Genomic DNA, 23727 nt, shown 5'->3' on the forward strand with positions numbered 1-23727 from the left:
AAAAATGGTCGAAATGGACTCAGCACACCTCAAAACGTTCGAATCCGTCAAAATTCGAAATTCGAAAATTTGCACGAATCCAATACTTTCTTCTATATATTAGATATAGAAGAAAGTAAAAATGAGTAATAGTAGCAAAAAAGAAGAAAGTTAATTGTTAATAAAATTAACAATTTTATTTCAAACCTGAAAGCAAGTGCAGAGTGAATGCACCTGCTTTCAATGCAATAATGAACTTTTGAATCTTTACAAACTTCGAAAACAACCCACGTTTTTGAGGTCCGTGATGCCTAGATTCTTGTCATCAATAAAAGTACCGTAAAGTAGGGCTACTTGAGCCTCCAGGGGTTACTTGAACCCATGAGGAAAAAAGTGTTTGAAAGCGGTCCTGGTCCTATATATCTCAATGTATAGATTTAAAAACCTTTCTCGGTTGACAGGTAGCAGTACTAGGTAGAGACTGGAGCAAGAAACAAAGTTTCTGCTATTCCCGCATTTTTCTGATTGAGGTTATGATTGCAAGTTGTCTAAACAGTTGTTTTTTGTGCCTGCAAACTTTCACATGTATGTAAGTTCATATAAACACCTGATATCATCAAGTTCAAGATAGTTTTATGTTTTCATTCTATTTCTTAGTAAAATAACAGTTTTTTAAGGTTATAGCTATATAATTAACACAGCAACCAATATAAGTTAGTAAAAGTGCACTGGTTGCCTTAAAATGGGGCTACTTGAACCCAGCGTTCAAACAGCTCAAAACCTCATTTTATCACTAAATTATGTTAAGTAAGGTTTAATCTTTTAAAATAAAGAGGTCAGTTACTATTTATACCCGTTTTTTTTTGCAGATCTGGGGATAAAAAGGGTCCGAAAGTAAAAGAGAACCCCTTGAAGTAGGAAATAATGCGGATTATTAAAAGGAAAAATTACAATTGTGTCCAGATTCAACTAATTCCAGAGAAATGTCTTAGAGTGGCATCAGCCCATTTTGACTTAAGTATATCAACTGTAAAAAGGAAATTAAAAGCTCGTTCACAAAACAAGCCTGGGCATCCTGTGTTATTTAGTAACTAGGAGGAGCAGGTATTAAATAATATCAAAGAAAAAAAAAGATCCACCCAAGCCATTAAAATTGAAGGGTTTTCCTTCTTTCTAATGTTTAAATAATGAGCATTTCAATTGGTTTTAGCTTTAGTTAGATTATCTTTCTATTTGAGGAATTATGTTTGCCTAAAAATATGTTTTTATGTATGCGTTGGTTTTATATTAATTTATATAAATAATTTGCAATTTATATAAATAATTTCCTCACTAGAATGTTCGTTTTGAGCTTATTTTTCAAAATCATTGGTCCTTCTTGATACCACTATCTGTTTTACAGCTTTTTCTGATGGATTTGCTGAGTGGGACCAAGCAGCCCCAGCGGAGGGGCTACTTGAAACCCAATTTTTAAAAATAGAAAAAAATAGATAAAGAGTTAAAATTGTTTAAAAAAGCTTTAGGTGGTAGCAGAACGTCTGAAAAGTAGTACAAACAAGGTTATCAGTTCACATTATGGGTTTAACAAAGCATTCAGTGTAAATCTCGCAAAAAGTATGAAATTTCGGGTCCAAGTAGCCTTACTTAACGATATTTTTAAAAGCTTTGTAATTTTTCCTCATACCCTTTTGAACACAAAACATTATTGCTTTACTTTGGAAAACCTTTTCATTTTTGCTCGTTTTAGAAAGATATGTGTCTTTTTAAAAGTTTTTTTAAATTATTTATTATCCTTATTAAAGATTTTTGCTCCCTTTTCATTATCCTCCTAGAAAATAATTTTTGTTGGTGCTTTTCTAGGAAAATTCTCCTTTAGTTCTCTTTTGAGGAAATAATTTTCGCAATTTTGTAATTTTAGGAAAAAATTGTTATTTTTATCTTGGTTAGAAAATAGTTTTATTATTAGAGCATACCTTTCACTACAAGGAAATACCTTTTGTGTAAAGTAGTTTTAGCAGCAGAATTCTTCTGTTACACTTCACACTAGGAAGTACTTTTTATTGCTCCTCTATTAAATTTTTTAAAAAATTTTACAGACGATTTACATAAACAAAGGTATTTTGTTGCTTCTTTTAGGTAATATTTTTTGTGTTTTTTCTCTCAGAAATATATTAATGTAATTTTTTTTATAATACAGTGTCTCATGTTATTTATTTATTAATTGGTTTATTCCATACAACCCGTATAGAAACTGATTTTTGTCGTCGCTGTGGAAATAGTTTTGTTACTATACCTTTTAATAAACAATTTCTATTACTCTCACGTTTAAGAAATTAATTTTCTTATTTCTCTTTTCAATATTTTTTTTTTCTTATTATTACTTCGTCTGCTGAGAACTAATGTTGTTATTTCTTCTCTTTCAAGGTATTAGACTGTTATTTCTCCGTAAAAAAGATTTTTTTGCCTAATTTTATTTTTGTATCATTAACGAAAGGAAACACATGTAAATTATCTTAAACATTTATTTTACCTCCACGGTCTAAATGGGCAGCAAAATCCTTAGATGAATCTAGTCACAGTATATGAGCCTATGCTTGTTTCATCCACCAGGCTTACAAACAGAAGGTCTACGGTAAACAATACGTGTGGTTCTTGATTGGTTGGTACGAAGACGAATGGTACACTTTCTTGGACAAAGGACACGACTGCACAGTCCAGCAGATGAAGGAGGCTGTTGAGGGTCATCTCACCACCGAAGCTCTCATGCTGAACCAAGGCTCCGAACCCACTATCTCCGGAATGGTGAGGCTTAGTTTTATACGGAATTTTTATAAAGAACTATTTGCTTTGCTCGTGCTCGGCGTTGAACGGTCTACCTCGAAAATAAAAGTTGTGTAGAGTGACGCATGTTCAGCAATCAGGTTGAAATTTAAAAAAAAATTAAAATTAAAATTTTCCGTCAAAGTGTGGAAAAGAGCAATTTTATGACTCAACATTTAAATTCAGACTTCTTTGTTGAGCAATCACGATTGCTTATTGTTCTCACTTGACTGTTTTGGTGTCCTATCATTTTTTCCACCGCCACCCTACGCACCATCACCGTCGACCGGGTCCTCACGATGCTGCTCCTATAGAGAAAGCCGTCTCCAGTTGCATCCATGTCCTACACACACGCGCATACATATACAACCACACACACACAGATTCATATACGCAACTACCCACACACTTATGCCAGCACACAGACACAAACACACATGCCTACACACACATACACATACCCCTACACACAAACACACACGCCTACGTACACACACACACTCGTGATTGCGTAAAACATAATTTGAATTCAAAATAACAAAATTCAATTTTTTTTTTTAATTCCAAAATTGTATTAATAGACGTAAACATTCTGTTTCACGGATTTTCTGGCGAAAACCGCCCTATATGAATCCCTGAACATCAAAGGACCAATTGACCAAATCTGGCAAAAATCTGACGTAAACTGGATTTGTATGGGAAAACATATTGTGGAGGTTTTTTCTCTTCCAATAGCGGCAGCCTCCCCCTCCCCCCATAAAACTGGTCAAATTTATACTAATCTGATTCCAAGTCGGGCCCCCTCAAGGGACGGGTCTCTAGTCTCCGACTAGGGTGACATAGTCCCTCGTCGGCCTCCCCCCCCCCTTCCGTCCATGTGAATTTATGACATCAATGAGAACTCTGTGCCAAATTTGGCAATGATCCGCAGTTAACTGGATTTATATGAAGAACATACACACAAACACACCCACTTACAGCCATTTTGTATAAACTTTTTACAGGTTCACACAGAACTTACAAAATTACGTAATAATGTGTTTTTCAGACATCAGCTGAGTTTCTGGAACGCTATGAGGAGGTCCTGAAAGAAAAATATGGCTACATAGGGCGCAGACCTGAGGGTTACCAAGAAGCTCCTCTAGCCTATGACGCCATCTGGGCCATCGCGCTGGCTCTGAACAAGACCATCAACCAACTGAAGGAAGCAAACCCCGATTTGACGATCAAGAACTTTACCTATGATAACCAGTTCATAGCTCAGCAGATCTACTCAGCGATGAATTCTACCCAATTTTTAGGTGTATCGGTAAGTTGGTTAAATATAAAAATGTATGCAGATTGTATGTAGGCAACTTTTAACATCGCATCGAACCTTTAGTTTGGTAACTCATCATGGTAGGGTTGAAACTTCAAAAACAATTTTTAAAAAACGTAACTGATGCATACTTAAATCGAATTTGTTCCACTAAAATTGGACGCAGTTAAGTGGCAGATTTAATTAAGTTAATTTAATGCTCTTTACTTCTCTAGATAAACTACTTGCTCCAAAAACAGAAGGTTTTGATTTTTTTCCAATAATAGTTGGAACAACAAAAAGAAAAATAAGCATCAGAATTTTTAGGGTAGGAAACAGATTTCATACTACTCACATTATTGGAAAAATACAGGGTATCCGAAAAGTCCTTGACACATTAAAAAAATTCATAGAAAACCAACAAATTGTCTGCTATGCTTGTAATTATTCGTTTAGTAATTTTTGTTCCTTTTTGCGTTTTCCTGACACCCTGGCTGCGAAATGCCTTTTTTCTTCTTTTTTTCCCCCTTTTCATTTTTTTTTTTTTCAATGTCATAGAAACTCCTGAACCTGTGAAGTATTATGGTACAAACCGCAAATTCATACGACAATTTGTTGGTTTTCTATGATTTTTTTAAAATGTGTCAAGGACTTTTCGGACACCCTGTATATTAACAGGTGATTTTTCTGTGTTAATGTGTTTTCCTCTAAAGATCACAAAAAAAAGAAGAAAAAAAAGAAATCCCCAGATTGTTTCAAAATTTTTAATCACTTTTAAAGGTTTATTTTGATACAATTTTCATGAAAAATTAATACTATTATAACCAGGGCCGTCCGAAGATAAGACGGCGCCCGGGGCGAAAGTTTCCTGGAGCCCCCCCCCCATACACACAGAAAAATCAAGTTAGTTATAACATCAATGCATGACAGATACTTTTTTTTTTACATATTAATGAACAGAACAATCAAAGGGCTATGCATAATACAAATTAAAACAAAAGCAATGAATCTGTTTCAAATATTTGTGAAACATTAATGTCCCAAAAACTTTTCGAAAAAAGGGAAATGTTGAAAATCCAAATATATATCTAGTAAAATGTTATTCCACTAGATAAAAACTAGCAATCAAAACTGAGTTGGTTATTCATATTAATCAAATGAAGAACACGAATAAATAATTTGCTGATTATAAATAGAAAACTTATTTATCGAAGTAAATTACATCAAAATTAAATTTCGATCTGGACTCATCCAATGATTCTTTTCCAGAGTTTTTTAGTTTTACTTGTACCAAGTTAATACCAGCTTTCATATATGTTATAAAAAAAAGCTGTTTTTCTTTTGCATCAAATACTTGTGAGTTTTAGGGAGAAGCTCACAAATACTCATCAACATCGAAAATCGCTCAGAATGGCGTTTTTGGAGCTCTAATTTCGAAAAATCTCAGGGCCTAATATTACAAAATATGGCCTTACAAATTGCATTTTAAGACTTGAGTTTGAGAAAATATTCGTGCAAGGGTCCCCATGCCGCCTTTCTTTAATATCACAAGCAATGGATTTTTTAAACGACACTTACAAAAAAATTAAGTTGAACAGCCCCTGAATGTAAAACATTGCTTAACTTTTTTGAACCATACTTTTAAGCAATTTTCCTGTGGGAAACGTTCCATATCCTCCTATCCATAAAATCTTCAAAGTTTGTTTAAAGTTGCGTTTTTGAAACTTCAATTTCGAAAACTTGCAGGTGGAGAAGGAATTGATTTCAATCTATTTAAAAAATAATCGATCTTAAAGAGTCTCTGAGCCCTTACCGTAACGTCAATAAACATGTCCTACAATCACGTTTTTAAGGCTAAAATTGCGTTTTTAAAACTAAATGCTCAAAATTTTGACCGAACAACTCTTGACCTTTTTTCCTATCCGACCAAAGAGATTTTTTTTTTTTTTTTTTTTTTTGAATGTGTTCTCTTAAAACTTTTTATGGTTACGTCACTGCACGCAGGGGCAGTATTCAAGCAAATTTGGTGAGAACTAGACAAAGGAGAAGTACCTTTTGTTTGATTCTTAGCAGTTATATTCTCAAAAATTGTATCTGCTTCAATGATACAAAGGAAACGAATGTTTTGGAGACTTAGAGAGAGAGGGGGGAACAATTTCGTGCCTTAGGAAAAAATAGAGAATCATTGCAATGATTTTTATGTGTCTATAACTGTGTATCTATTATGCACGAAATGAGGGGGCGCCGCAAGGCACCCCTAATTTTATACAATCGGGGCATTTTATACGATGAGGGGTGCCGCAAAGCGCCCATCGTGAAAATGTCATTTTCGTGTGAATGTCGTCGTGTTCCGTCAAAACGAGGGGCGCCTTGCGGCGTCTCTCATTTCGTGGCGCCCGGGGCGATTGCCCCGCTCGCCGCCCCGTCGGGACGGCCCTGATTATAACGAAATAGGAAAATATATCGGCCGATTTTTTTTCAAATGCGACGTCCACTTTCGCCAAAATGTGAACGCAGCTGAAGATAATAACTTCGGATTCAACGTTTCGGATGCTTTTCTCCTTTGTTTTTTTTCTGCTGATATTCGATTCTAGAAGAAGACAATGGACTGTCCATATAGCAGTCTTGTAAACTATGTTATGCTTAGTGCACCTGACTGGTTTTCGGAAAAAGAAAAAACCTTTATGAGAGAATAAAAAATATTTTCGAATAAACGCAGAAAATAGTAAAATAATGATTCTTTTTAGTCAGTGAAAATAGCAAAACATAAATCTCTGATTTTTTGGCACTTTACATTACCCCCCCCCCCCCCCCCCGTCTTCCAAACCATAACAACACGAAAGGAGAGGAAAAAAAACGAAATTATTGACAGCGCTTTCTGAAGCAAAATTCTTTTCCAGGGTTACGTCGCATTTTCATCAAAGGGTGACAGAATCGCTTGGACGCAAGTGGAGCAAATGATTGGTAAGCATTTCTTCCATTCGTGCATAACATTTTCATTTTAATAATAATAGGTTTAATACAAAACCCATAAAGAGATTTATAATTAATTTCAGTTAAAATTATATTGAGACTACTTACCCGATAATTATATTTCATTTATCTTTCTTCTTCAATTTTTAGTTTATGAAAACATTCTAGAAAATATTTCTATTGATCTGGTCTAAAACGACTAAAAACAAGATATCATTCGGTGGGCAATACAAAATTTAAACATAACACAAATTAAACCTACAATATGTCCAAACAGAGCTTTTGGGAATGCAACTTCATTTTTCGGAGCCAAATCCTCCTCTGGCACATTTATACATAGCAGCAGCAACAGCTAAACAAAAGCTGGTCTATTCTTTAAACTATTTTAATGAAGCTCTCAGAGCATATACGTCATTAAAGCTTAAACTCTTTTCGTTAAAGCGACAAAGTTTGCATGTGACCTGGTCAAACGCTATTACTGCTTCCACATATTTAAATAAATTTAAAATATTCTGTACAATATTTAACTCTCTAGGATCCCTTTTCTCTATCGCGGCGACATGATTTGGATTGAAGCATGACCAACGTCACTGATTCACTCGTTCCTCAAAATTCCATCCAATTTCTCAACGCACCGATGATGCAGCAATACTCTCTCATTCTTCTATCTTCTTTCTAAAATTGAAATAAAACACTCACGCACGCACAACTTCTAGCATCCAAGCCCTCGCATTGAATTTTGATATCTTGAATTCAAACAATTCTTTTCACAATCATAAATTGTAATAGTAGGCCCTTGTCCTTACTCGTTAAGTTTCTGGTTTCTACAAATGACTCCTATCGCAATCAGAACTGTGACCAAACATAATTTGTGTTCAATCACTATCGAATAGCTTGTGTAATTGGGAGCGCAATTTCAATTCAACTTGATGAAACGACAGCTCAACATTCCTAAAACAAAAATCAGCTTTAATCTGAACACTTGAACATATGAACATGAAAATTGAGGAAAAGAAGGCACATTCCAGAGTACAACATCTACGGCTGAAAAAAACATTCAAATACACACGCTTAAACACGGTAGCGCCTTTTTTCGTAGAAACCGCTCTACTGCTAAAAAAAAATTCAAAAACTAATGAGTGCTAGCGACAATTTGAACTCAAATTGTCAAAGTTGATATTAATACCAGGGGCTGAATGCTAGATGTTGCGTGTTGGATGCTGGACGTTGTGTGCTGAATGTTAAATGTAGTGTGCGGGATGTTGTTTTCGTGTAAAGTCGGGAGGATTGTGTGTGAATGGGAACGAAGACGAGTAGCTGGAGGGGTCACCGCTCAGGAGAAGCACCCGCTAGAAATGGAAAATTCAAAAGGCGAAATCAAATCCTCAACATAAAAAACAGAAAAACCTGAAAGGAATTCATACGTTACTAGTTTAGAAATGAGTTTTACACTGCATATTGCGATGAAAAGTTGAGGCACTTTCCGCTCGGACTTATTGGTAAATCGCTTTAGAAATGTTATGGATTGAAAAGGTTTAAATTATAAAAGGGATGTCCAATATTTTCCTTTACACTATGAACACAGAATGGTTGCTGATTCATAGTATATTAAGAGAAAAATGATGTTTGTTTTGACTATGAAAGCATTATTTCCGGTTTTTAAGGCACTACTTTTAAACAGTGTGGGTTGAAGGGTGCATCACCATCTCTCTTTTTCATCGCCGTCATCCCTCTCCATTCCACTTACTTTTCAATGCAGAGCATTCTAGGGAGAAGATGCCCTCCTAAAGACTTTCTATGGCGGGCTTCCTCAGTTTCTTTTAGGAAAAAGCAGAAAAACTCCATGGATAATTCGATGAGAAATGACAACATGTCATAAGGACTTCGGGAAAATAATGTATCATGATAACCACTCCGTCTCATCATTTATCAAAGCAACAACTGCAACTTTAGATTTGAAGCCCATGACCTTCCAGTTTCGCTTTCGTTATCGTAAGTCAACCAAACGAGACTTAGGGCATTTAATGCATGAAAGTAGTGCCTAGGCACTAGAATGAAAGATATCTAATATGTTTGACATTTTATTTACTTTTTACAGTTTATTTGACACTAGCAAAAATACCCGGCGTATAGCCTGGGTCAGTAATAATTGTGAGAAACAATCGCTACTTTCACCGCCTTATTCACCGTTAACCTAACCACACGCCTTAAACCGCGAGGTTCATTAACTCGTAGTTGGGATTGTTACCGCGAGGTTAAAATTTCGGTATCCACCGACGAAAAACACCTCGGAGTTTCTCAACAAGAAGTTACTCAACCAAACTTCATGCGGTTATAAGCGCAGACATCCTATTGGCTAATAAAGATCATATGACTTTCACACGTTTTCTTCTTCATTACTGTTATTTCATCTTTGCGCTTGTGTAGAGTTCGTGGTAGAGGTAAAGTCGATCTTTGCTCGTGGTGTTGTTGTCATAAGCGTGATAACTTTTTTATCTTTTTATATAAAGTAGCTTGTTGGTAAAGAAAATGGAAATAGGTAACAAAAAAGAACGCGTCATCTCTATATACGCGTCTCTGAGTTCTAAAAACTCGATATATTGCAGTTGCCGTATGCGAAGTTGCACTCTGTCCGCCATTGTTTCAAATGTTTACTTGTAAAATGCGCATGCTCAGAAGCCAAACCAAGCCCTTAACCTTGCTTCCTGTGCTTGGTTAGGTTTTCCAACCACGCCTGGTTTCGAAAACCTATCAGCGCATAGTTGAAGTTAACGGTGAATACAGAAGAAGGGGATAACCCCAGGTTAAGCGCTTAACCGCGTAGTTCAGTTAATGGTGAATACAGCGGTCATTCATTTTCTATTTTAACTGAAAGAACTCAAAACACACCGCTTTGACGTGATTAAAAATTGAACTTTTTCCTTACCCATAAAGGTAAAATAGCAATAAGTGTAAAGAATGAAATAGGACTCAGGTAGAAACGAAAGCACGACATTTAAGCATATAAAAATTTTAAAGAATTTACAAAATATGAACTATCAAAAACAAAGATCACTAAAAAAAACCGTGCGCTTTATTCATTCAAAAAATAGTACACCAAAACACACACGCACACACACACACAAAGATCTCTAATTTGTTTTCCTAAGTGTTAAAAAAGTAGAGTTTCCGAGTTTCCGAACATTTAAATGACTTTAAATTCATGTTTGCTCCTGAGAAGCCTTGATTAAAAATTTTCGTTATGATTACTATTAATATTGCTGTTGTAAGGCAACGAATTTTTGTAACAATGGGTTTTATATTTAATCATTTAATGGGGAAAGTGCATGAAATTTACTGTTTTCCATCATAACTTTTTTAAACTAAGTTTTTTAGGAATAAATTATAGCCTAAATTGCTTCCTGATAATGTAGCTATCTATGGAGAAAAAATGTTAAAATCCGTCCAGTAGTTTTGAAGATTACCCCGGACATACACAAATGCAGAAGTAGCCATTTATGTATATAGACTGAAATCAATGCTGAAAACTTTTTATTTTCTTTCAACAGATGGCAACTACACTCTTCTTGGCTATTACGACACACAGACAGATAATTTAACTTGGTTGAAGAAAGAAAAGTGGGCAGGTAATGTGCTTAGATTTGTTATCACTTCCTCTTTTTAAAATTCGAAATGCGGGAGCTTTGCTTGCTTGTATGCTATTCCCTCGTATTATTTTCCTAAAACGATTCCCAAGAAATATCTTTTGTTGCAACTAAAAAGATAGGTGCTCATCATTCAATGAGAACTAAATACTTATTTACCGGAGATGCAGAATCAAAATATACTTAAATTAATATATGAGGCAGTGAGAAGCAAAGGGATGTAAGTGGACGTTTTAAAGATTTGAGTAAAACGCGTTTAAAGATAAGGTCCTAGGTAGGCTTTCTCATTGATTTCTTTTTAAAATCATGCTGTATAACAGCACCTACCAGGGCCACTAGTACCATCTCTTGCCCCAAGACAGAGGAGAGGTTCACCTACCATTTGTACTGGTTATCTCCAAATTTTCAATTTTGCCATTTACATCCCTTTGCTTCTCACTGCATCATATGGACTGTGTCATTTTAAAACAAACTTAAAAGTGCAGAAAACGTAACTACTTTTGCGTCTTTTTTTCTCTTCCAGACGGCCGACCTCCTCCTGACAGAACCATAATCGTTCAAGTCTTGCGAACCGTGACATTGAGTCTCTTCATAAGCATGGTCACCGTGTCCAGCATTGGAATCGCATGGGCTCTTGCTCTTTTGATCTTCAACACTCTTTTCCGGCATGCAAGGTATTGTGAGGCTCCGAGAAGTTGAGCTCCGACTCTGACAATGTTTACTTCTGTTTCGGAAAATAGGGAGGGGTAATTGGCGCTAAGTTGAGTCGAGAAACTTTCTTAGTAGGTTTTCAAAAATATTCCAACTAAAATCCGATCCAATAACTCGTATATTTTCACTAAGCTCCCCTAAAACAGGTAAACATAGTCAAGGTCACAACTCAACTAGCCAGAGCTGCACTATATATATATATATATATATATATATATATATATATATATATATATAGTGCAGCTCTGGCTAGTTGAGCTGTATATATATATATATATATATATATATATATATATATATATATATATATATATATATATATATATATATATATATATCACACCCCGGCAACGATAGTGACACAATAACTCACAAAAAAATAAAAAATAAATAAAAACAGCATTAGAGTAAATCAAGGTTTTACGCTATAGTACTTTTAAGTATTTTAGTCTCAAATGTAACAATACGCGAGGAAACAATATATTGTTATGTTTACTGGTTAGTTTTTGTTGTCTAAATTAAAAATAAATACCTGATACAAAAAAAATTCTTTAAAGTTATTAAGTTTTAATGATGTGCCACACTATTGATTACATCGCTTTTACGCCACTTTGCACCAGTTAGGTAAGCTAACTTTGTGCAAGTTTTGTGACAAGTAAGAGCATTAAATTCAGATTTTATATCAATAACTAGCTTCGTGCCCGGCGTTGCACGGGCTACCTAAAAAATGTAAGAGCAGTCCAGTTGATGCTTTTGTAGTACACTGACACTAGTTTCTAACGCGTTAAGGAATAAATAAATGCGCGTAAAGCAAGGTTTGCAAAACACCAGTAAAACATATTTTTGCCAAAACACCTCATCAACGTTAATAATCGTTATCAATGATACAAGTTATGAGTACATTTTCAGTCAGCACAAAAGGGGAAAATATATGCATTATCAACTGTAATCTTTACTCACGTTAAACTGAATTACATCTGATAGACTATATCGGAAATATTTATGCACAATAACAATCCGCTTTTTACATAAAATAGTCTACTACCCGGCGTTGCCCGGGTGTTTATTAATGCAACATACCACTCAGATAAATATTTGGATAGATTCTATCCACATGGTCGTACAAGAATTACATCAATCCGTTTTCCAGGTACAAACCCTCAAAGAACTCAAATAACTTGTAAATCACTCATTTACTTTACGACGTGCACGGTCCTCCTCGAAAATGAAAGTTATGTCATGTGACGCGTATTTAACAATCAGGCTTGAACAAAAAAAAAAAAAAAAAAAAAAAAACAGCAAAATTTTGCTGCAGATTACGGCAAAATAATCGAAAAGTAAACAACTTAAACACCCTGATTACAGGAAAAGCCTTAAAACAAAAGCCTAATTTTATTTCTTTATATTCGAGAAAAAGAAATGGCAACAGATGTTTCTTTTCAATGATTTTCTTCATGCTGTAAATTTTAATAAAAGCGTTCATCCGGAAAGTTGAGTTGAAGCACTGAATAATAATTTGAATGGAGGAAAGCCTTCGAAAAATAGGGATTTTATTTTGAAATCTAAGAGTCATAATTAATAATTTTTAATTGATATCTCCGCTAATTATTATCGGAGGATTATGTTAAATAGCCAAACATGAAGACGGGAAGATGACGAATCCATCGATACCTGGTTCGATGGTCAGTTCACTGTCGTTCGGTAGAAGAAGCTTGGAAATAGATAGATAGATACTCAGATTTTATATGTATAAGATTAGTACTTTTCCCCCAAAGAGTTGCGTCAATTTCCTTGCCGGGATGCGATTTGCTGGAAATTTTATTGTTGTTAAATTTGCTTTACTAACTTTTAAAGTTTTCCCCTCACCAAGTATTTCAAGGTATGTAATACCTACATGCAACTTACCGACAGCCTGGTTATCTCATCCAGAGACTGCAGTTTCGTCCTTGTTTGTACTCATCAGTCTAGAATAGGGAATAACCGAGCTGGTAGAAGATGTCATCTAGCTCTGTCTTACCCCTGGCTTAGGGTTGGTAACTTACTGCTTATGTAATACATACCTTGAAACTGTAAAAGCGTCTTTCAATAAATATATAAATAGTATTTAATTCTGATCTTTTGTAGTATTTGAGGAGAAAAAACACATTATTGTGCCAGCTGAAAAATATAAATGGCAAAGTTAATAATTAGCGTTAAATAGAAATGTTTGCTCTCCTACAATATTTAAGTCTCCCACCTAATGCTCAAAGATATCAATTTTTTCAAGTTGTGGTTAAAGTTTTCATTTTTAATACATTGTTTTTTTTTATTATTCATTTGCAAATATTGATTTGAAAGTGTTCGCTAATATTTTTTGAACTTGATATTTTATTTAGCGATTTAAGAAAATTATAAATTTTAGTCTTCCTACTGGACATTTAAATATATTTTAATTGTCACGAGGCCAACAGTCTTCTGTAGTTTTCACTTTTCATAGAGTAAAGTGAAATAAATGGAGAAGTAATTATTCTAAATAATCCTGCACATTTAAACATTTTGAGACTTTTTTGGTCATCTCTAATGAAATTTATTTTTTACCGGGACGGGAAGTAAACCGTCTGAAAACCGGGAACTGAACTCGGTCAAACCGGGACGTGTGGCAAGCGTACTTTTTGTTATAATGAAAATTACAACCTAATTAAGGCTTTAATACACAAAACTACACTAATATATAAGAACAAGAAGAGCCGTTATTCAAACGGAAGAAAAAGGAAAACGACGGAGTTGCCATCGAGCAAACAGAAACTTGCAAATATAATTATACGACACTTTTAGATGACGATATTATGTTTTGCTGTTTTCAAACTTATAAACTTAATATTGATTCAAATTATTGAGTAAACAATAGCAAGCATCGTACTGAATTATTGGTATGAAAATATATTTTAGATATTTATTTGCATTTAAAATTAATTTTATATTAACTTTATCAACGATGTCATGCAGATTTTTTTGTAAGTAGATTAAAAACATTCTATTTAATTGATAATAGGAAATTACTTTTCGTTTTAGGTACATTCAGCTATCTCATCCTATCTGCAATAATATCTTACTGGTGGGGATCATATGCTGCCTGGTGTGCGCTTGTCTTCTAGGGTTGGATGGACAATTCGTTGGCGAAGAAAATTTCAATACCCTATGCCAAGTGAGAAGCTGCTTTTTTTCATTGGTTTATTTATTTATTTATTTATTTAAACTCCACCAATCACCACCGTACCAACCCTGGCGAGGGTTTAACCGGATGTGGTGATTGGGGGAAACAGAACAGTTTTAGAGTGACCAAGCTCTCGCTGGAATAATTTTGATACATACAGAAACGCATACAAAAGTATTATCATTGTTTTACGCTTCCTTGTATTCCCGAAACACATCTTTGCAATATACAGTAAAATCCCGTTACAACGCTTCCTCAAGGAACCACAAATTTTGTTCGCAGTAACGGGAATTTCGATGTAATGGAATCCAAGCAATCCAAAGGAAGTTGAATCAGGACAGAAAATGTATTTCGTTGAAACGGATATTTCATCGTATTGGTATTCGTTGTAATGGGATTTCACTGTATGTCACAATTTCATTATTCCTAAAGTTGTTCTCTTACTTTAAGTATCTGCAAAATGGTGAATTTATTTTGATGCATATATGAATCGTTTTGTTTTCCAGGCTCGTGCATGGTTGCTCACCATCGGTTTCACGTTGTCTTACGGAGCAATGTTTTCGAAGATATGGAGAGTTCACAGACTCACCACCAAATCGAAAACAGAAAGCAAGGTACTTTCGTTTCTGATTTTCAGCTACAGAAAACAAAATATATTATTTGCTGAGATATTCAACGTTTATGTGTTTTAAATGTCTTTAAACTATTAAAATGTAATACATTTTATCTCTAAAGATAGCTGGAAAATGCTTTTGAGGGGGTTCAAGTAAACGTCATTTAATGCCATAGAGTAGCGTTTCTTAAGAGCTTCAAAAAAAAAAAAAAAAAAAGGAAAAAGGAAAAACAACAACAACTGTTGTTCCGGTAATGTTTTTTTCTTTTTCTTTTTTTCCGCAAACAAAAATAATCGAATCGAGGACTGTTAAATACTCGTCAAAAACATGTGCGAAGGACTGAGATATTTTCCACTTTATTTTTTATGAAGCTTAATAATAATAAATGAATTAACAGACAATAACTCTTGATATTACAGAACTGTTACAAAATTATTTAAATTTTTAAGAATGAGACAAATAATTATTGTAACAATTATACAGAAGTAATAAAGAATGCTGAAAACATCATAGAAAAGTACGGAAAATAATCACAAAATTCACATAAAAGACTAGAGGACCCGACAGACGTTGTCTTGTTTAAACTTTGTAATTTGAGAAGTTTAAAAATTTTAATAAACCATCGACAGTTTGAACCGTTTTGTTGAAAAAAATAAGTAAAAAGAAAATGTTTTAAGCTGTGCTTGGTGTTAGAATGCGTATATTTATTACAACTTGATTTATCTAATGCCCACTGAGCAGTTGTTTTATTAAATTTTTTTTCCCGTACTTGATTTGTTCCTTCAGCCATACTCAAAGGATAAAAAGCGTCCTCAGATATTAAGTGTAAAAAACTAACTACCCATCTAGAACAAATGGAAAATCCCGCTGCAACATCCCCCATATGAAAAAGAATAAAACAGTCGAAAGAATATCGTTTTAAAACATGATAAAGGTAAAAACAGTTCTTTGAATAAGCGAAAATCACTCATCCCCCCCTCCCGATGTAAAATAAACACATTCTTCAACTAAAATGACTAAAAACTCTTTAAAAACGAGAAGCAATTCTTTGCAATTTGAAATATTTCGCCAAATAAACAAAAAATACAATAAACTAGCTGCGTGCCCGGCGTTGCACGGGCTACCTAAAAAATGTAAGAGCAGTCCAGTTGATGCTTTTGTAGTACACTGACACTAGTTTCTAACGCGTTAAGGAATAAATAAATGCGCGTAAAGCAAGGTTTGCAAAACACCAGTAAAACATATTTTTGCCAAAACACCTCATCAACGTTAATAATCGTTATCAATGATACAAGTTATGAGTACATTTTCAGTCAGCACAAAAGGGGAAAATATATGCATTATCAACTATAATTTTTACTCACGTTAAACTGAATTACATCTGATAGACTATATCGGAAATATTTATGCACAATAACAATCCGCTTTTTACATAAAATAGTCTACTACCCGGCGTTGCCCGGGTGTTTATTAATGCAACATACCACTCAGATAAATATTTGGATGGATTCTATCCACATGGTCGTACAAGAATTACATCAATCCGTTTTCCAGGTACAAACCCTCAAAGAACTCAAATAACTTGTAAATCACTCATTTACTTTACGACGTGCACGGTCCTCCTCGAAAATGAAAGTTATGCCATGTGACGCGTATTTAACAATCAGGCTTGAACAAAAAAAAAAAAAAAAACAGCAAAATTTTGCTGCAGATTACGGCAAAATAATCGAAAAGTAAACAACTTAAACACCCTGATTACAGGAAAAGCCTTAAAACAAAAGCCTAATTTTATTTCTTTATATTCGAGAAAAAGAAATGGCAACAGATGTTTCTTTTCAATGATTTTCTTCATGCTGTAAATTTTAATAAAAGCGTTCATCCGGAAAGTTGAGTTGAAGCACTGAATAATAATTTGAATGGAGGAAAGCCTTCGAAAAATAGGGATTTGATTTTGAAATCTAAGAGTCATAATTAAAAGTTTTTAATTGATATCTCCGCTAATTATTATCGGAGGATTATGTTAAATAGCCAAACATGAAGACGGGAGGATTACGAATCCATCGATACCTGGTTCGATGGTCAGTTCACTGTCGTTCGGGAGAAGAAGCTTGGACATAGATAGATAGATAGATAGATACTCAGATTTTATATGTATAAGATTACATTAACAGTAGCTTTGAAATGTAAACAAATGATCCCGCAACTCTATTGTTTATAGCCAAAGTCGCCAAGTCACCATGTTACTGTAATCCAGCCGTCAGTGAGCGAAGCCAACTCCGACAGATTAGCAGTTCGATCTTTTGAACGAAAACTTTTAAAATTTCATATATTGCCTAATTTGTTCTTTCCACCAAAGACACCACACTCATCTTTTGTGTACAGAACTTCCCTGTTGTAATTTATCTGGAAGAAAATAAAATTTGTTTCGTCTTTCAATTCCATCATATTTTCCTTTAATAATGTACTGATTAGTTTGATAATACTTAAAGTATTCCTGACATTGGTGCCAAAACTCAGATGGATTTCAGCCGAGAAACAAATGTTGCTAGGTAAGATACTTTCTGATCATTTGGTTACGAAAACTTAACACCGATCCGGTCACATGGTTCAACTACGACGACAGAACACACGTTTTGCGAACCTTCCAGTACTTTACTTTAAAATATATCACGGGATCGAAAATCGTTACTTTCAAGAAATGAAGGCTTCACTCTCTCGCTCTACGTTTTATCTATTCTCAGTTGACATATCACAGTAGGAAATTTCATTACAAAAAGCAGAGCTGGCTTTCTTATTGTCCTTTGGCAACGGGTTAAATATTTATTTCAGTTCTCGCTCAACAATAGGTTAAAACAAATATTAATCATTTGGGAGATATAACCATCCAGTGTTTAAATTAATTAATTAATTAACCAAAACGTTTCTGGGTATAACTTTGATATACACCCCCAAAAATTACGCGCCAAATCTGGCATTTCCTACGGACTTTTTAGGGTTCCTGTTTCTTATTTTGGTGTTGCCAATTTAGGTTTTTTTCAGCTTTTAGCTTTTTGCTGTTGCCAAATTTAGTATTTTCTTGTATTTTGTACCATTTTTTGAGTTTTTTTTTAAAGTTTTGTGGCAACAATTTTTGTGGCAACAAAGTTTTGTGTCAACAAAAACAAAAAAAGTCGCCAAATTTCCGATTTGGGGGGTATATCAAAGTAGTTCCCGTTTCTGATTCAATCCATCGCACTTTGAAACCATGATTGCCACAACTCAATTACACGCAAAATATTTGATCAAAATCGGTCCAGCCGTTTAAAAGCCTTATGATGACAAACGTCTGCACAGAAAATTTTTATTACTAAGATGTCGCATAGGATATTATTTTTATTACGATCAGGCCCGGATCTGTGTACCCGCAGACCCTGCAGTGAGGGGGCGGCACGACCTTAAAGGGCCCAACACCCAACAATTCAAACAAATTGAAAAAACTGGAACTAAGACTTATAACGTTGCAAATATACACTGCTGGCCTCTGTGCAGGAGGCCCAACAGATTTTGTTGCATAGAGGCCCAAAATTTATAGATCCGGGCATGATTATGATGGTGTGTTACCGTTTTTTGACTAATTAGCATTTTTTAAACCTAGACGAGCAAAAATCTCTGGGAACTCGTCAAATTTTTCTGCCGACCTGTGCCGATTCGGCGGCACCGGTTGAGAATCACTGCCATTGAGAAACAAACGTCCACAGAGGAAGATTACTGAACCAAGTATTGCCTAAAGTTGCTTTTGAGACATATATTTTGAAAAATTAGCTCCCCATTCCCCAGACCCCCCAATATGAGTCTGAAAATTGCACTTTACCCCCCCCCCTCCCCCGTCGTTCCAATAATGATCCTTTGATTTGATGTCACCTTAAAACGCCTTCTTGTGGTCGGCTAGAGTGGTGAAAATTGTTTCTACATCTGAACGAAGCCATTGCCTGTTTGGTGATATTTTGATAGTTGATATTTTAACCATAGTTCTAATGGATTAACCCTGAATTCCAGTAGATAGTGTTCATCGTTGACCACTCTTTCGATTCTTCATTTTCCTAAAATGCCTCTTACCAGTTTAACAGTTAAGTTACCGGATCTTTCATCCTTGTCAAAATAAAGTATTTACCTGCATTTCAAACATTACCAAAAAACATTATCAAATTATCATGCTATGGCACTAGTTTAATTTTTGGTGACGCCAATGTTACTCGATCAGTGAATTCGTATATATCTGATAATTTTATATACAGTAAACTCCCGATTATCCGCGGATTAGGGTGACACAGTAACCGCGGATAAGCGAAACCGCGGATAATCCGAATAATAGGTAAAAAACGATACTGTTGTATACAATAGCTAAAAATAGGAATAAAACTCACAAATACATTTAAGTTATAGTTAAAAACGATGACATTTATTGTAAAAAAAATGTAAAAGCTAAAAACAAGCAATAACATAATCATAAGTCACCAACGTTGAAGGAAAAAAAATGTGAAATGACCCACGGATAACCCGAACAGCGGATAATGCGACCGCCGATGATCGGGAGTTTACCGTTTTTTATTTTTTTTTAAAAATCTTTTGCAGTTTTGTTCGTCCACTGAACAGTATTCACCATTACCAATTTTGTTTTTCCCACCAGAAAGTGCACAGCTGGAAGCTGTACGTGATGGTCGGCGTGTTGCTGCTCATAGACGTGCTGATCCTGTCGGCTTGGCAGTTCATCGATCCTCTGCAGCGGAAGCTTGAGGACTTCCCACTGGAAGATCCACCGGAGGAAACAGAAGACATTAAGATCCAGCCACAGTTGGAGCACTGCGAATCGGAAAACAATGCGGTCTGGCTCGGTAAGAAAAATGCTCTTCTAGCATGTTTGCAAATTGCTGTCAAAATTTTCAGCAGTTTCATATACTTCAGTCAAACTCGTTTATAACAAATACAAAAACAAATACAAATACAAATGTGACGACCATCAACAGGCTCTTGGCCTGCTAAGCTGGTCCTAATCAATTTATTAGTCCCCAATGAACATCAATTTCCCTCTTAAAGCTATCTACCCCCCTTGCTCATTACCGCCTCTTCCGGTAAGCTGTTCCAAGTGCCCACAACACTACTAAAGTAGTAGTTTTTCCTTATTTCCAGGTCGGCCTGAGATTTGAATAGCTTAAAACAACGACCCCTCGTCCAGCTTTCGGTGCAAAATTTAATACATTAACATCATTCATTTCGATAAATTTAAACAACTGTATCATGTCCCCTCGGATCCTCCAGGCTATACATATTAAGCCTATTAAGTCTGGTATTATAATCTAAATCTGAAAGTTCCTTACTAGTCTAGTTACCCTTCTTTGAACCCTTTCCAATACAGAAATATCTTTCCTCAGATAAGGCGACCAAAACTGCACAGCGTACTCCAAATGGGGTCTTACTAAACTCCTATATAAAGGCAGAAGAGCCTTCTGCTGACCGCAAAGAAAGACCCAAAAGAGACCGCAATATTTGCTCGTTATAATCGAGAGCTCATAAAAATGAGGTTGGGGTAAAAAATCATAAAGATTTATGCATGCTTGCTTTTTTATTTTTATATTTCTGTATAGCACCAAAGAAGTTGGTTATTTGCTTTGAACTGTGTTATTGTCTCATTCTTGTTATTGCTTTCGAGGAACGCGAGGTCCGAAAAACATCCTCATTGGCATCCTTGGCTTCAAAATAGTTTGAAGTTTTTCTGTACTCTAGAAGCCATTGAATGTATCGAGGGCTGTTGAACTTCAAATCCTTCAAAATTTGGGTTATTGTAGTCACTTTCTTTCTTTTCTTTTTTTTTTCATCTTTATTAGCTTGACTTAGAGCTACAATGTTCTCGGAAGTTTTTCTCGGAAATGATTTAACATTCGCTTCAAAAAATACGTATGGTTTCTAAATGCTCCTCCTCTCCATGAATTTAAAAAAAAACAAAGGGCCGTGTCATCACTTGTCTTCAGGATTTATGTCTTATTTCTAACTCTTTGTTTAAATCAAAATGTTAATGGAATTTTTCCAAAATATAGAATAATCTTTTCTGCGGTGGAAATAGACAGAAATTTTATAAATGACATTACCCCCTCCCCTCATTGCTCGCTTTAATCGGGGTTTTCTCGTAAATGGCGGGTTACATCCCCATAGACTTAACATTGTACCGACCAAATCTTTTTGCTTTCCTCGCTAAATCCGAGTTCTCATTAAAACAGGGCTCGTTATACGCGAGTTCGACTGTAGTAACAAAATGTCTGTTATGTTTAAAAACTTATATTAAAGTCTTATATTAAATTAAAACTTAAATTAAAGTAATGCTTCTTAGCAGTTCCAAAATTTCTGGTATTGGGTCGTTACAGTTGCAAAACTTCCAGTAAATCCGAAAATTAGCTTATAAGTTTCAAGCATGTTTTCGCACTGGTTCGGAAATTTCGAGTAAGATATCATACCGGCTTTAAAATTTCTGACATGATTTAATATTGACATCAAAGTTTCGGTAAATTTATTGAGTCTTAGGAGATATTCCCAGAGATAAGTATAAAATGACGTTTTACGATTATTACTACGCAGGCGATTACTTGAATTGTTTCATCTCGCTGGTTCCGTTTTCAATTTCCTTTTTTCTGCCTTTCAGAACGGAATGCGACCCTATGTCCCTACGTAGTTACTAATCGTCTTTATGGGTACTATCACTCTTCTTAATTCATAAAAACAATTTTAAAATCATCCTGTATATACAGGGTTGGCAAGAAATGAATTTCCCACTGCAGAGGGCTCTAGAAACCGTCCAATCGGTCCGAATAAGATGAAATTTGAAAGACACGTAATTCAAATGACGCACTTTACATTTGTTAAATAAATATATTCAATTAAAAAACCACTGATAGGCGGTGCTATACACAGAAAAAAACATTTAATTAGTTATACATGTTACCGTTAAAATATGAACTTCGTTATTTTATAGTATAATGGAATAACATGGAATAATTGATCTTCTCCGTTAAAGTGTAAAACTCTCTTGTATTTTATGGTTTAACTAGTTATTTCATAAAATAACGATCTGCAGCCCGTTAAAGTGTAAAATAATCTATATCATATATCTTGCACGACAAATACATTTACCTTCCATCCCTACTGCATTTATGAACTATTTCAGGCCCCAGAGAGAGAACTTGTTCAACGCGTGTTGGCGCCAGGTGTCATTTTAGAAATCCTTGCAAATCCTTACAAATGATTTTATGGTATGTTTCCAAAAATACCACGTATATGCTGCATAAATTAGATAAATTGCTTCTTTTTCATTATTATTGTCTGTCATTAATTTATTTATAGAATACCTAGTTATTTCATAGAATAACTAGTTAAAGTGTCAAACTAATAACATACTTTTCTTTTCTCCGCACACACCCCACCTCTTAGCCGTAGGCCTTAGGTTCCACCGCCCGGGGGGTCCGCGTAGCGGGCCCCCCGCACGGCTGGGTGCGGCGGTCGATAGTCGTATCATGCTACGGACGCGCTTGATGCGTATTGCGCCGGGGAAGGTCCCCGTGCTGGGCGTCAACCCAGCTGGGAGTTTACTCCTTAATGTTTGAACCTTGCTCACCATGAGATACAGTATGTCTCCCCGTACCTCGTTGGTGTGCCATGGTTCCCACTAATAACATACTACACATTTTAACGGACACGATCAGTTATGTCATGGAATAACTAGATGTTCTAGAAAATAAATGCATTATATACTTTTTAACGGTAACATACACATTAAATTACCTAAAACAACCAACATAAAACTGCTCGATATGCACCTTGTTCTAGCAACTCAGCACAATCTCATTCCAATCAGCAGTAGAGAATATTTTTTTTCCGATTTGAGAACATTGTTGAACGGACCGGGGGTTGTGTTGAGATGTTTTACCTTGATTTTTTAGATTAATTGATAATTAAAACGCATTGCGTACAATACCACCCATCGGTGGTTTTCTGAACTAAAATTTTTTATTCAATGAAAGTCGTACGCATCATCTGAATTATCTGTAGATCTAACTCCATCTCATTTGGACTTATGAAACAGATTCTAGAGCTCTCCGAAGTGAGCAACTTATTTCTTGCTGACCCTATATATATATATATATATATATATATATATATATATATATATATATATATATATATATATATATATATACAGTGGTGGACAAACTTATAAACTCATTTTTTTTTCTTTTGTTTCAATTATAACATGACTCTGTTTAAATTATTTTCATTGAAGTTAAGGTGAATAGTTGAAGAAGTAATTCTAAAATTAGTACATCTTATCAATTAAATTAAAAAAATCATGAAATTAGAAAATTTGCAAATTTAATATTTTATCATTACGTGAAACCTGGACAAAAGTATAAACTCAAAGGTAAAAAATCCAGAATTACGAAAAAATTTCGTTCGAAAATGTTAATTTAACGC

The 23727-nt window shown here is 34.9% G+C and overlaps 1 protein-coding gene across 1 annotated transcript in view; it reads left to right on the forward strand.

Annotated features, from left to right (window-relative positions):
* LOC129230176 (gamma-aminobutyric acid type B receptor subunit 1-like) overlaps positions 1 to 23727 on the forward strand; it is a 38305-nt gene that overhangs the window by 11352 nt on the left and 3226 nt on the right. The window contains exons 6-13 of the mRNA XM_054864578.1: positions 2590 to 2781; positions 3848 to 4108; positions 6997 to 7060; positions 10618 to 10695; positions 11237 to 11387; positions 14476 to 14608; positions 15124 to 15231; positions 19898 to 20102. Coding sequence (XP_054720553.1) covers positions 2590 to 2781; positions 3848 to 4108; positions 6997 to 7060; positions 10618 to 10695; positions 11237 to 11387; positions 14476 to 14608; positions 15124 to 15231; positions 19898 to 20102 — 1192 coding nt within the window. The remainder of the gene's footprint in view (positions 1 to 2589; positions 2782 to 3847; positions 4109 to 6996; positions 7061 to 10617; positions 10696 to 11236; positions 11388 to 14475; positions 14609 to 15123; positions 15232 to 19897; positions 20103 to 23727) is intronic.

The sequence above is a fragment of the Uloborus diversus genome, chromosome 9 (assembly GCF_026930045.1).
Source record: "Uloborus diversus isolate 005 chromosome 9, Udiv.v.3.1, whole genome shotgun sequence".
NCBI lineage: Eukaryota > Metazoa > Arthropoda > Arachnida > Araneae > Uloboridae > Uloborus > Uloborus diversus.